At 39.7% G+C, this 15,844-nt stretch overlaps 1 protein-coding gene across 1 annotated transcript in view; it reads left to right on the top strand.

The window, feature by feature from the left end:
* The window catches only part of col13a1 (collagen, type XIII, alpha 1), a 44,885-nt gene extending 30,561 nt beyond the window's left edge, over positions 1 to 14,324 (top strand). The window contains exons 30-36 of the mRNA XM_070976835.1: positions 413 to 448; positions 1,938 to 1,991; positions 2,092 to 2,145; positions 2,868 to 2,903; positions 9,594 to 9,680; positions 13,598 to 13,636; positions 13,768 to 14,324. Of these exons, the coding sequence (XP_070832936.1) occupies positions 413 to 448; positions 1,938 to 1,991; positions 2,092 to 2,145; positions 2,868 to 2,903; positions 9,594 to 9,680; positions 13,598 to 13,636; positions 13,768 to 13,770 (309 nt within the window). The 3' untranslated portion in view covers positions 13,771 to 14,324. The remainder of the gene's footprint in view (positions 1 to 412; positions 449 to 1,937; positions 1,992 to 2,091; positions 2,146 to 2,867; positions 2,904 to 9,593; positions 9,681 to 13,597; positions 13,637 to 13,767) is intronic.
* Positions 14,325 to 15,844: the final 1,520 nt, after the last annotated feature.

Here is a 15,844-nt window from a genome sequence, read left to right as displayed (position 1 = left end):
AGAATAACATCAAACTTGCCCTTTTAGAAAAGAAACAGGGAGTGGCTAGAGTAGCAAGTAGGCAACATAAGACTGAACAATGTCTAACACCTTTGAAGCTGGCACAGTATGACTGTGGAGACAGTCAAACTACAGAGCATTACTGTGAGCAACAACATGGCCATAAACCTGATGTCATCATCCACCATGACCACTGAAAGAAGTTACTCACAATTACTGTCACTCACTTTACCTCCACCTCCGCCACTTCCATCACTCATCATTTGTCATCATCTGAATATGTTTTTAAGTCACTTGAGTCACAGCTTCACTCACCCCCCACCTCCCCATCCCATCCCCACCCCCCACCCCACCTTCCTCCCACCATCTCCCCCATCATCTCTGCTCTCTAACTATGTACAACGCTATACAGGGGGCTCATGGGTTAGACGGCAGACCGGGTCCAGTGGTGAGTGGTGCAAGTCCTGCTCTGGTCCCCTCTCCCTTCTCTTCCTCCTCCTTCTCCTCCTCCACCCCGGTGCTACAGCTTGCGTGTTGTCTGCCATGTCTGCTTGTCATGTCTGCTTGCTTTCCTGCTTCCCATGCTTGTCCTGTCTGTTTTTCTCCCTAAAGTAGCTCTGTGAGGACAGTACTGTTTAGGGTTGGGTTCTGAGGATGCACTGGCATGAAGACTCTACTTTCATGGCAAACATGGCAAACACAGTATATATAACGCTAATGCCCCTATGGTTTACAGTATATCGACTCATGCAAGGACCATGCCCCTTACAGCAATCATTAAAGTCGCTAGAACAGATGATTTTTTTCTTAAGTCTAAATTCCAAACAGAAGCACAGAACAGCTCTCCATAGCTCACAAATTTGGGTATATTGGTCAGGCTATATACCTTTGATTAATGGGCCAAAAAATAACAAAATTAAATAAAATTTAATTATAAATATAGCCCCAAGTGGTGATTCTGGGTTCAAGCTTTTTTCATTCAACAGAAGGCATTTAAGTGGGACTATCACATGACTTTTTTGTTGTGCTAATGGGATTAGTGCTATGGAAATGTACATTATGCAACATTTGCTCTGGTTTGCCTTCAGTTCAGTTCAATCAATGTGCATTTATTTTAGTGTTTACAGTTTGAGCAGCTTAAAAGTGTAACTTGTATGCTCAGTATACTGACATAAGCAATTAGATGTTATGAGAAAATATGGAAATATTGATAGCATGAGCAAATCATGGCCACTGTGTTTGTAGTTATAAGTGTTGCATTACTTCAAGATGATAGTATATCAATAATATAAAATTATGTCAAATCTGTTCATTATTTCGCACAACCACATGGGTCCACTAAAGTGGAATGTTGTCTACTGCTGTCTGATTGTGGATGTCACAACAGTACAAATCCTCAGTCCTCAATCCTGCCCCAACGGTCTCCTGCCTCATGATCCAGTATCAGCAGCGGGCTGCAAAGTCGCTATTGCTAAGAACTATCCAAAAAGAGCATGCAGGATGCCCACGCTGCATGTTGACATGTCCATCAGTGCATTTGGACAGCTGCATTATACACAGTGCTGTACATGCTGGATATGCTTGAGATTCAAGGTCTTCCTCTCCAATCCTGATTGCTACTCAGAGAACTTCAGCTGTTGACATTTTATTATTTTCCCTACTTTTTAACAGCTTGAACAGTAGTTCAACAAGCTTGGTGTGTTGATTCTTAAGGTATCAGGACAGAAAATTCTGTCCTAACCCTTTTCTGTCACTCCAGATTGGTGAAAAACGATTGGTCTAAATGGTACATGACACTATCTTCTGTAACATCTATTTATGTCCACCAGGAGGCTTGTTGATTTACTGATTTAAAGCATTTAATAATGACATTTTCTCTTGTACTATTCTATTTGCATCTGCTAACAGGTATTTATTTTCTCTTTTCTGCTTTAAAGGGTCTGATAGGACCAGCAGGTGTTCCAGGCCCAGCAGGACCAAAGGGAGAGAGAGTGAGTATCACTGTGCGCGTTTCTTTCTCTTTTAATTAAAAAAAAAAAAAGTATATGTAGTATGAGGAGAATGTACATGTCGGATTTTGTCTCAATACAGGGTGAGAAGGGAGATACAGGATTACCAGGACCAATCGGGCCTCAAGGCATCCCTGTAAGTCTGTAATTCCATTTTAAATATTCACCACAATAGGAAGCAATGTTTAGCTCATTGACAGCATCATGGTCATTTTACCAGACTTCTGACAGTCTGACATGATGAAAGGCTGATACCAATACTGATGTAGCCTGAGTAGAGGCTACAGAGTGGCCACTGTTTTTAAATGAAATGACATCAAAATGAAATAAAAATGAAAAGTGTTTTGAAAATATGAAGCATGTTGCACTAAACGTGCAATAAGCTCAGCTTTGTGTCTATTAATCAACCTCGTGAAAACAGATGGAAACTGAACCGAACTAAATCAAAGCACTTGAGGGGTGAGGGCTAACGTTTATTGTCCACCACAGGTCCCCTAATGTGTTCCTATTGTAATAAAACCCGCCTGCATTAAGTTTGCACCCAGTAGCTCTAATAACAGATACCGAAAACAACTTTTTTGAAAATATCTCTTACTACACATCCTTAAAAAGAGTAGACATGCAGTCACGCAATCCTCAGTTGGAGTTAGCAATTGTGAGGTTAACTGTAGTATTACATCACACTACAAAGGCCAATGATGTTGCATTGTGGCAAAAATTAGGTGCAACTTTCTTCCTGGATTAGCCTGTGCTTTTTTAATGTCACGTTGAACATGGCCTAAGACAGCACACAAGCATATTTCTCAAAAAGACAAATATGCACATTTACTAATGTTATTTCCTCATTTCTTTTTGCAGGGTTTAGTTGGACCACAAGGATTCAAAGGAAACCGGGTAAGGTATTTCTAATAATGTCCTGCCAGCTATAAAGATAGCAGAACCAGTTCTGATTCTGGCTAACTGACAGATTAGATTTCATTTTTGGAACACATGGACCAGGTCACTTCCACTCTTCAACCTGAACCAAACACTTTTTGAATCTTTATGGATTATTCTGAATTATAATAAGAACAAGCCAGGGCAGTATTTGCATCTACAATATATAGAGCTCAGCCTGTACCAACTCTATATGGAAGTGTCCTGAGACAACTTCTGTTGTCATTTGGCACTATAGAAATAACATTGAATTGAATTGAATTGAATTGAATTGAAATGAATTGAATATCTTTTAACCCCTGTATTACTGTTGTAACTTCCTTGTGGGGCAATAATCAGTCACCTGAGCACACTTCACGACTTCAAAGATGCTCTCGAGGAGGAGATGACAATTAAAGACCTGAATATCAATAAATCAGATGTTCTCTTTGATATTATGCATGAAAGAAAGCCAGATGAGTCAGATAGTTTGCTTTGATTTTTTGAATGATCCTGAATAATTCACATCAAGATGTATTTTGCCTTTCTTAGGCAAATGTATTTGTTTTGCAGTGGCTTTGTTTTTGAAACTGAGGGTCATATATGTACTTCAGAAATAACACTTATACTGATCAAAATACATAGATAATTCTTGATAATACTCCAGACATGATGTTTTATTATCTAAGACAAAAAAAATGTAATGTTGATAAGTGACATTGGAGACAGCTATGTTTGCATCATACTCCTGTTTTACTGTCGTACATGTGACATCATAATGTGGTTTCAGTTTCAGACTTGAAATTGGAAGATGGATATCAGTCACATGTCTGTGCATTTACACACCTATAATCAGTATTTTTTATGAAAAAATAATCAAATTAGTATGTGGATAAAAGGTGGTGCTCCATAGAGAATTATCAACAACTCTGTATTTCTCATTGTGCCCATATCTTTACTGTTTCATTGACTGTCTCTGCTCTCATAGCATCATTTCCAGTTGCTGCAGGCAGCTGTTTTCAGCTACAAAGCTCTAAAAACCCACTACAAATCTCTCCACTACCATTCACTACCTGCCCACCACCATATGCAGCAGACAGACACAGTTAGCAACTAGCTGGTGAACAGAGTGGAGCAGTAAGCATCGTTTTCTTTTTTAGTTGGTCACCTAAAATGAGAGTGAATACTAAACATTCATCAGATAACCAGAAGCACAACTCTGAATAAAGTGAAAAAACTGCTCATTTTCTAAATTCAAACAGAGCCAGGCTAGCTGTTTTCCTTTGCTTCCAGTCTATATGTTAAGATAAGCTAACCACATTCACTGTACACACACAAATTCACACAAATTTAGACTGATATCCATCATCTACTCTTGGAAATAAAGCAAACTATTTCCAAAAATACAGAACAGTTCCTTTAATCGGCATTGACTATCAAAAAGGCCCTGCAAAATGATACTGGGAAAAAATGTATTTCATCTCCAGGTTACAGTGTATCAGAGAATCTGTTTGGTCTATTTTGTATTTGCTTTGCCCTCTAAGAGCTGTCACTGTTGGGTTTATCCCTGCATTTATGCGCAGTCATGAAGATTTTCTGTCCTGCCACTGTACACTGTACACTTGCCTCTCTTAGGTCCTCATTTACAGTATATAACACCATAAGGAGCTGAGCTCTGTTCCCAAATCATCTTCTGCAAAAAGCAGTCAACAAGTGAAGAACAAAATGAAGATTTCAGTTCAGCCACTCTGAATCTATCAATGCACTATGTGACAAACGTGCCAGCAGATCTTCACCCCTGCTGTGCGACTTGCCTTAGTGTTAACCAAGTTGGGCTAGCACTGACTCCACAGGCTGCCTGTCAGCACTGTAGACACCTGTCTGTGCCAGAGGGGACTGGACATCTGCACGGCACTCTGGGTGGAGGGTGGCAGGGTCCCTCCATAGGATGGGACAGACCAGGACAGCTAATATTCACTGGTGACTTCCCAGACATCCCGGAAAGGGACCCAGGTGGCAGACAGCTTCCCTCTCTCATCAGACTGGACCTGCTGGATGTTCCCATGTCCTCCAGTGTTGTTTAGAACGTTCCTCCAAAGCAACACTGAGGAGGCGGAGAGGGTGAAGGGCCACACTTTTTGTTTTGCGCGGCCACACCTGTCTCTTCAGCTTGCTCCTCCCCTGCTTTGGTGTGTTCCACTGGCAGCCAAAAAGGACAGGCAGCCAGCGTGCAACCCACCTGCTGAGAAACAAAGTCGGTGCTAGTGACAATGACAGGGTGGGAGGAACTTGTGTCTCAATCCAGCTGAGCAGTGTAAATACAGAGGCTTTTCTGAGGGCCAACCACTTTTCCTTAAAGAATCTTCCCTCACTAATTCAGTTTTAAACATGCTAGATGGCAGATGATGGATTGTCAGATCTGGCACTTCTATACATGCCCAACAGTGCACCTTTAATTCCATCATCTTGGATTAGTGGGCTGCATGGGGAACATTAATTCAAGTCATTTTTATTTGTATAGCGCCAAATGACAACAGAAGTTGTCTCAGGACACTTTCCATACAGAGCTGGTACAGGCCGAGCTCTTTTATCTACAGAGACCCAACAATTCCCCCATGAGCAAGCACTTGGCCACAGTGGCGAGGAAAAACTTCCTTTTAACAGGCAGAAACCTCGAGCAGAACCAGATTCTGGGTGGGCGGCCATCTGCCTCGACCGGTTGAGTCAGAGAGGGAGAGTGAGACAGACAGACAGAAATGCAGTCAGAGAGAGAGAGAGACAGACAGACAGACAGACAGACAGACAGACAGACAGACAGACAGACAGACAGACAGACAGACAGACAGACAGACAGACATGCAGTCACAGTAACAGTGACAGTGGATGTAATAACAGCAGTAGCAGTTTCAGTGGATGTCAGGCAGGGCCAAGGCAGGAGACGCAGCTGCAATCCACAATCCAGATTCAGCCACTGTCCATGGGAACCTGCAAGACGACAAAGCACAGAGACTCCGGGGAAGGAGCTAAGTTAGTAACACGCCGTGGTAGGACATGAAAGCGTGCGGATGGAGAGGGACAGAAGGATGGAGGAGCTCGGTGTATCTTTGGATGTCCCCCGACAGTCTAATCCTATAGCAGCATAACTAGGGGCTGGTCCAGGACCAGCCTGAGCCAGCCCTAACTATAAGCTTTATCAAAGAGGAAAGTTTTAAGCCTACTCTTAAATGTAGAGACAGTGTCTGCCTCCCGGACAAAGACTGGAAGATGGTTCCACAGGAGAGGAGCTTGATAGCTAAATGCTCTGACTCCTGTTCTGCTTTTTGAGACTTTAGGAACCATAAGTAGACCTGCATTCTGGGAACGCAGTGTTCGAGTGGGGCAATAAGGTACTATGAGCTCTTTAAGATAAGAAGGTGCCTGGCCACTTATGGCTTTGTAAATAAGGAGGAGAATTTTAAACTCTTCTAAACTTTACAGGGAGCCAGTGCAGAGTGGCTAATATTGGAGAAATATGATCTCGCTTCCTGGTTTTTGTCAGAACACGAACACATTATGGTACACAGTTAATCTTCTGCATTGACATTACTGTGTGGAGGGAGTGTAATATAACTGGGTCCCCTTTTTTCCACACAAGGCTGACATAGTGTTATCCATGGCACAGGTGGTAGCTTCCTGTCTTCTTATGCTTTGAGTTCATGGGGCTCTAAACTGGTGTATGTTGTCTGCTTGTGGACCTTGTTGTCACAGTGGGCATTGACCGCATCAGCTTCACCCTTCACCCAATAGTGGCAGCTCTCAAAGGGTGAAGCCTGCACAAAATAGAATAGTTAGTTATGTACTGTCATTCCAGATTCTATCTAAGCCTGTTCTTTAAGACTTAAAGGCCCCATGGCTCACTGGCATTAGCTTAAGAGAATATTGGCTTTTTGGAGAACAGTGTTATATACTGTACATGAAGACCAGAGAGAGGTCACTGTACAATTTAAAGTGGCAGGAAAAAAAAAATCTTTATCGATTATGTATACAGGTTGGGATAAATCCCACAGCGACAGCTCTTGTGGGGCTACGCCTATATTCGTAGAGTTACTGTACATATAACTAACGTAATGTCAACATACCCTTCCTCTAAGAGAATGTTTCTGTTTCCTTCCCATTAACCTGTGACTCTTAATATTTTCACTCCCATCTTTTAAGTTTTCACATTTCATAAGCTCTCTCAGAACACATTCAACTGGCCTCAAATTGAGCAATATTGTCAATGTACAGCCACAAACAAATATGGTTCTGATAAACAGACTTAAATGTCACTGTCCAGTTGAACGTGTTGAAGACAAAGCTATGGGATAGTGTTGGTGTTTTTTACTCTTTGTCCTGTCTTCCTTTGTTTCCGCAGGTCTTCCTATCCCCTTTTACTTCCCTCCACCTTGCTCTGTGGCCCGTGGCTCTTTTTATTGCCGGGGTTGTCCTCTCTCCCTCTCACAAACCTTGGCCTCCTGCTCCTCCTCTTCCTCCTGCATTCTAATGTTGTCCTGGGTCAATCTTCCTCTTACACATCCTCTTTACTTCTCCTACTCCTACTTAACAGCACCTCTTCCCTGCAAACCTTCATGTATGCCCTCCAACCCCTGACCCTTGACCGATACCCAAATTGGCAAGCAGTGCTCTCCCATCACTGTCAAAATATATGATTCATAAAGTGCTAGCAAACCAAAAATTATGCATGTTTCTGAGATAATAATTTTTAAGTTGCAAGAGTGAAACTTTCAACATGTAACCAGTACCTTCACAGGTGCTGATAATTCATTTGCCTTATTTGTTGTCTTCTCATGATTTGCAAATGACTGAAAGCTCATGCAGTGAGCTACGTAATTTCCCAAGTGGTACAACTCTGTCAAAGAATAGCAGGATAAAGAAAATTTCATGTCACTTACAGTGACTGCATGAATCTATCTCATCTCCAAATGTCAACCTCTGCTATTAGCAATACTCACAGCTAAGCTTTGCATTTGAGCCAGAAGCATCCATTTGAGAAAAAATCCTTAAATGCAATGGTAAGGCAGCACTGGGAGAACATTGCCGTCAGGCAGCCTAGTATTTTGCTGATCATATTATATTCCCAATACATAATGTTATAATATCTTTATCTGACACCTTACAGCCTTCTTGGTGAGCAAGCATTCTATTAATATTATAAAACGCTATAGTATTAATCCAGTTTCCAGTTTTACACTATAATCTATAATCACTATAATTTACCCTGTAATCTGCATATAGTAGGAATGAAGTTTTAGTCCATACAGTAGGAATAAAATTTCCTTGAGATTTACTCAAAATTTAAGAGTACTCCAATTTAGCATTGCACTGTACTATAGCATTGTTGGACTCATGATGGTGATGGTTCAAAATAAGGATTGATGTTGCAGAATAGAAGATACTGTGTTAATCCATGTATTCTTCTACCTTGTCAAATTCTGACACATACATTATCCAAAATGCAACTCAACCACCAACTCATTTCAGTCAGAGATTCTGGTGTGTTATGCTAATTGCACCTAGCCTAAAGCAAAGATGAGAAGCAGGCAGCAGAGGACGGAAAGATCACTTCTCTCTAACTCCATACCTCCAGATTTATTTCATTTTTGAACTTGTAGTCTTCAGCCCCAATGTCAACTCAAGTTACATCACTTGAGGACATTAATCAAATGTCCTACAGTTCCCTTAGAAGCTACCTTTGGAGCCACAAAAGGTTTTATACTACCTTTTTTCTTTTTGCATATGCATCAGTATACATCCTCAACACATCTGAACAGCCTTCCAAAGCTGTTACAAATCACTGTTAAGCACTATGGTTAAGGCCTGCTTAGATTTAGGCACAAAAATTACTTAAAGGGTAAGGATAGATCATGGCTAATTGGATAGAAATATCTACTTTGTCCATCTTAGGGAAGCCTTATCCTCATTTTTCCAAAACCTTTTTGGTCAAAATTAAGGCAAGATCATGATCATTGTAAAAGAAACCAATACTGACTTCATAAAATAAGAAAATGAAAAGCAGTCTCTCATGTCACAATCCAACACTTTCGAAACCCATCTGTCTTCTCTGAGCATTTTCAAATGTTACAACAATGCTCAATGGGACTTGCAGATGGAGTCAGATTCTTTATGCAGTTGTAATGATGATTCAACTACAATAGTTCCATGGCCAGGTGTTTTAAAACCACCAGCTATTCACCTCACATGGTTCATCCACCACTTCACTATTGTAGTGTTTATTTTTGGTATTATGCTGTTCCGATGCTCTTCTCATATCTCTGTTATCTTCTCACTTGCAATTCTTCCAAAATCTACTTTTTCTGTACATTTGCTTGTAGGATGAAACTTGCTCACCAACAGCACTGGCTGTATTTTCTCTTCCCTAACTCCCTCTACTTACCTTCCCCTTCCACTAAATTTACATTACAAAATGGCATTGTCTTTTGAAAGTAGAAAAAGACACACTAAACACATCAGTGAATTAAAAGAACTTGCAGTATTTTTTCGTATTATCTAAAATACATAGATTTAAGAACACGTGACAAATGAAACCATGTAAAAAACAAACATTTGCTTAATGTGTGGCTTAATGAAGAGGGCTAAAGTTTGTCTTTTTTAATACGCTGTTGTTTGCAGGGAGAGAGGGGCAAGAAAGGCAACAGGGGGGCCAAAGGGGATAAGGGAGACCAAGGAGCACCTGGATTAGATGCCCCCTGTCCGTTGGTATGTCAGTAGTCCAATGTGAAACCAAGAGGCAAAAGGAAGGAGCACTATCTTAGAATGCCAACATAATCCCAAAGTGCTTCAGTTTTTTCTGAAGTCAGTATTCAGTAGTCAGCTTCCTTTTGGCTCTGGTATTCAGTGGTTCTAATAATCTCAGGGAGGGTTTGGTCCATGTCCCTACAGCCTGTCAGATAATTTTGCCGATATGAGATTGAATTTATGTAATCCTAAATTTGATGTTTTGATCCATTAAATAAGTTTCAAGAGAACAAAGGAAAAGCTGTAGGATGAAAAATGACTTGGATGGACCACAACTCTGCCTGAGGAAATTCTTTTTTTCCATGAGACGGACAGGAACCAGGCAGCCACTTCTGACAGCTATCAACCAATACTAAAGTATGCTGTCTCAATTTTCAGCCTCCATCCTACACCTCTCTAACCCTGATCTTCATGTTAAAGAATAGGGGACAGGTTGGAGGCAATCAAACTTGAGCTCTGCACAGACTAAAGACCCAAACCCTGCCCAAAACCATACCTTATATATCTATCTTAAATGTGATGGGTTCTTCCAAATTTGAGACCTGCAGACTGAAAACCTTTCCATTCATCCTTTTCTAAGATTCATTACTGAGAATTATCTCACCAGGCCAATACAACACATTGGCAACACTCTGGTACTATTCCTTCTACCTAGAGGGTAGTTGCAACACATGACTCATCAACACAGCCAATTTGCACAGCCAGAAAAAATAGCCAAACTCGAACCTGATTTATCTGAAAATGAGTCAGATAAATCAGGTTCGAGTTTGGCTCTTTTTTTTGTGTCTGTGTTGTCGTAGAAGCAGGCTAAGCAAGAAGAAGCCCATATGTCCCACTCCCTACCCATGTCCTCCAGCCCCTTCTATGGGATTACAAGATGTTACCATGGTCCAAATCTGATCTGAAACCCATTACTTTGCTGGGACTCTTAGGGTTCAGGTTGGTAGCAGAACTCTAAATCAAATCCCTTCCTGTAGAGAACAATCTTTGACTTTGTTATTAAAGAAACAATTTGTCGTCACATTCTACATCTGAAAGCTAACGTCAGTGAGCCCGGTTCCTGTCAGTCCCAGGTTGCCTGCATGTTTAGGAAACCTACATCCAGTCACCCAGTGGACAGAAGTGGAGATCCTCCGGCCATCAAGCATTGGAGGACAAACACTCCTTTGCTACACATGAGCTGCAAAACTGGTTTTTAAATGGTTGATTTCACAAACAGGGTTTCCGAGGCTTTAAAGGGGAGAAAGGTGAACCGGGCTTGCCAGGCCTGGATGGGCTGGATGCCCCTTGCCCTGTGGTATGGTGCTCTCTCTTTCCCTTCATTTTTCCCAGCATGCCTCTATTTATCCCTAACCACACCCCTGGCCATGGACACTCAGATGTTGCACTGTAGATCCACAAAACATGCATGTTAGCAAGAAAGTTTAAATCTACTTATTGTAACTGACTCACCTATTTAACTTTTCCATCTGACCTCCCTAGAACTAACATGAACAAGTCTTTCCTATCTGAAAACAAATACTCATTTAACTCAGACTTTCCATCACAACTACTAAAACTTTTTTATGTTAACTTGCAGAGCTATGACTGTGACTAATATCACCAATTACATGACCAGAAATAATCTTACATTTAAAGCCTTGAAATTTGCCACGTTAATGTGTAGTTGAGCCTGTCTTCATAATCCTTTGTTTACTAAACCATCTCTTGCATGGAGCGCCATTTTTTCCATCTTCAAGCCAACAGAATACCACAGCTGGCGAAAATCAGGAGGACCCAGATGAATTTATTTGGTCAAAACAAGTCGTTGTGGTAGTAGCATGGAAAGCAGCACTGCAACACCGCTAATTTCTTTAGTTCAGTCCATTGTTTTGGTTTCTGCTTTTGTTTCTACTGTTCTCTGCCTGCTTTTGGGATAAGTTTGTGGAATTCAATCTGAACTCTACAAAGAAGGTTGAACTAAATGCAAGTTCCACATACTATCAAGAGTTACTGGCGCTGCTGTGGTTTGTGAATAGTAAAGGAGATGTTTCATTAGCTCATAAAAAGGATATACAAACACATTAGTTCAACCAGTTGTTCACAAGTTACAAGAGTCTCCTGGGGCAGCTGGGGATGCCATTTTCTAAATAGTCCCCCCAATCTGTGTATTGGTCCAACATGCATTTTCCGTGTAAAGTTAGTTCACAGGATCCCCCACATTTGCGAGATGTCATCTAGCTTCAGTGTTTCAGAACATTGACATGTCTGTAATAATGTTAAACCTCAGCATGATTACTGAAATAAATAAAAGAAAGAATGTAAAGAATTTTGCTCAGGTGTTACAAATTGTGTCCTTCTAGTGCTCTTCAGTCTGGGGATCTGAATAGTTTAGAAGAACTGGTAAATAAGTCAAAGGCACTCAAGGAGGTAGTGAATGAAAAAAACAATTATAAATGAAATCTTGTTGGAAAAATATGGTAATCTCTTTTGTACTAAACATAATGTCTATATAGTGTCTCTTAAAACACAATTTCAAGGTACAATTTTTCTTCAGTGACAAGGCTAAAGTTTTCCCATTGGTATCATTCTTTTTACAGTCTGCCTTTCCCAGGAATGCCAAGCTTCAGCAAGCACTGGAACAACAGTGCGATCCTTGTGCTATGTGCCATGAAATGGCAATGTTATGTCATAAAGCTATCTCTCTTGCCAAATTATTGCCAAATTTGACTCAGGGCAACTATGTAAATATAATCTCTAAATGTAACAGCTGATAATGATTTTGGTCATGGTCTAATTTGTTTATGGTATTTGTAGTCAAAATCACGAATTCTTAGTTTAAAATGCAGTATACAGCAAAGTTGGTGAAGTCTGCTGGTTCTGGAAGTAATCTTAACTACGGCAGAGGTTTCTTGTAATGATTAATCGCATTCCTTAACACAGAAACACTGTGCTCTCTTGGGTAATTTGATGAAAATCAAGTCTGTTGTCTGTTGTGACAAATTGATGTAGATATTACAATTCCCATGACTGCTGATGTATTTAAGAGGAAAGTCACTGGCTCATATTCGAGTTGTAGTTAATTATTTAGGCCAGATTCATCCCAAATTCACCCAAAATCTCAAAATGAACTGATCAATTCTAATCGATTAGTAGCGCATGGTCCACAGTATTAATTTTGTCAGTGAAAGCTATTATCAAAAATATTTGATTAAAACAAGAGTAAAGCATCAACGAGTAAAAACTGAACAACATTCTAAAAGATGGACAACTTAACTAATTACTTCACAAACTGTAGCTCCTGATTAATAAAACACTGTCTTCCACTGCCCAAAATATCTCTTATTCAGAATTTGATCGAGCTGCTGGACTTGTTCCTTTACTGTTAATAAGGAGCATCTTACATTCAGTTACATTATCTGTCAGTAATGTTATCTGCTGTTACTGGTTCTGGTGAACAGATTTAGGGACTACATTCTGTCAACACCCCCCCAAAAATCTCCAGTAATGTAGCCAAGGACATGACCTTCTCCACAGTCATAATCGTAACTATTGACTATAATTAAATCAATCCAAAACTGAGTATTGGGATTTAAAAACCAAAAGTATGTATAGATAAGAAAAAGATGGAACCAATAGCACATAATTGGGAATTATGTTTCAACTTTATTCTGATTTGCAATGAATATGCAGTAATAGAACAGGACTTTTACTTCCAGAACCCGGATTGGCCAAAATAGCTTTGCTACTCAAAAAGAGAAGACTAAATTCACCTGTATGTGCGTGTATGTATGTATGTATGTATGTATGTATGTATGTGTACATGCTTTTGTAAGCATAATGTGGTTCATCTCTGCAGCATACCGTATTTTTCACTTCATTTTATTGTTATTTTCTAGGGAGATGATGGCTTACCCGTACCAGGATGCTGGAATAAAGTAAGTTGGAGAGTTTGACATTGGTGTTCTGTTGCTCATCACTGTAGCAGCTTACATACTGTATGCTAACTTCACCATAAATATTGTTTGAACTAACATTTCACATTTTGCCTTTTGATTTCTCTTTGCAGTGACGATAACTTTGGAATGGCTTGTGTGATTGTACATAGGATATTTATTTTTTTACTTTTCCCTATTCTGTTAAACATGTAAAAAAAAAAACTTTAAAAATCCTTTAAAAAAAGATATGGCAAATGTTTTGTACAGATTGTTTATTTTAATACGTATGATAGTGTTTATGTATTGGATTTTTATATCTTTGCATTATTTTAATATGACCGGATAAGTAAAAATTATAATGTGGCTACATATGCATGATATTTGTGCATAATGTGAAGTGGATAATGCTTATTAACTTATTGCATTATGATGTTTTGTTCTGTTGTATTAGACCATGCTGCACTGAGTTGTGGAGCTGGAAAGATTATGTGTTTGCATTCGGAAAGTCTTAGTTGAACTCTCCTCTTTGTGATAAAGTGTTATGAAACAAACCTGGACCCACAGTAAAAGAAAGCTGTTTAAAATCTGCTCTTTGAATATTTGGTCATGTGCTCATATTGGACTGATGATCATGCAGACCTAAAAGATCAGATTTAGGTCTTTCACCAGAGTCAGAAGAGATGTCATATAGCTTAAAGATGAAGAAGTAGAAAATTTCACAAGTAAAAATACAATGACTCCATATCACAGTCCACATTCACAGGTACCAGTAATTTAAGTGATCCATAAATCCCCAGAACATGAGTCTTAAGGTGATTCTAATTCAAGTTTCCTTGAAAATTTTCCGATTTAGTTTATTTCAAAAACAATAGCGAGATTGTCAGGAAATTTGTGTTAGATAAACATAGTGTCCTGAGGGTGATCTCTAATTATTTGGAATGGTTCTATTATTGCTACAATATAAACCTTCAATTTATACACAAAGATACCAAAAAATGCTGCCAAATATCTCTGAGTAGAATGGCATGAAATTTGTTATGCATCTCAGGAGGAGTGTGACATTTTGGATTCTCCATATGTGGAGTGCCACCTCAGGACAAATTTAAAGTCTAAATGCTTCTTGAAAGAATGTACATGTTGATTGTTCCATCTAACTGCAAATGGGTGTGATGACCATTGTTGTCACAAGGGTCTGCCAATCATGTTACAATACAGAAATAATGCAAACTGGGCTTTGACTGGTATGGCTTTTTTTAATGGTGGTATTGAGAGCAATGACTTTGGACTGAAACTAACAGGCGTTACAGTATATCCAAAACACAACCATGTCAAGTGCTGTGTTACTTAATCATTAAGGGGCAGCCTTTAAGTCAGTCTCAGGGATGTTTTGTCATTCTTCGTAAGGAATTAACTATTCCAGACAATCACAGTTTGCTTAACATCTCTAACACACTTGCGTCCTGGAGGAGGGTGTCAACCAAGATCTCGTAACCATTTGAAGCTTTAAAGTTCAGAAATAAATGTTTAGATGTGCAGAAGGAAAGCAACAGCTCCATGTTTTAGCTTCTTGTATATTCCTTCTGGTTTCAGTTCATTGTACATAGTTTTGCCAAGTTTTACAGGCAGTGCCTTCCTGCTTAATGGCTGTCAGGCTCTGTGTATTAACTGTAGTGTTTGTAGATTGTTTGTCTGTCTGTCTTCTAATCTAAGGCACAGTATACAGCCAATATTGCTGGATGGAAATATTGCTGCTCACCCTTAAGGCATGCTGCTGCAATCGTCACATTGTCTCATCTTTATGAAGAAAGCTGTAATCTGTTTGGACAATGGAGATCCTTTTTCTTTCTTCCTTTTTAATCAACAACTATAGAACATTTTACCCATAAGCATCTTTATTGAGTAACTGTGCTCATTAAGCTAACCTCATTAACTTTACCAACTGACTCAGTGTTGAGGAAATGGATGGACTGGCCGACTGGAGCTTGGTCCATTGTATGCTGCTGCTCTTTTCCAAAGCTTTGTTTGTGTTTTGCTCTGCCTGAGTTTGATGTTGCCATGAGAGATTCTTGTTGGATCCTTGCCAGCAATAAAATATTGCATCCTGTTTCTGCACAGTACCTCATGCTAACTCATGCCTTAGTCACTAGCTGGCCTTCATTTTGCTGTCATATTGATCATAATACAAATACTTATGTCCAGATATGTACT

The sequence above is a fragment of the Chaetodon trifascialis genome, chromosome 13, assembly GCF_039877785.1.
Source record: "Chaetodon trifascialis isolate fChaTrf1 chromosome 13, fChaTrf1.hap1, whole genome shotgun sequence".
NCBI lineage: Eukaryota > Metazoa > Chordata > Actinopteri > Chaetodontiformes > Chaetodontidae > Chaetodon > Chaetodon trifascialis.
Note: the sequence above shows the minus strand (reverse complement) of the source record. Positions and strands in the feature narration are given on the sequence as shown.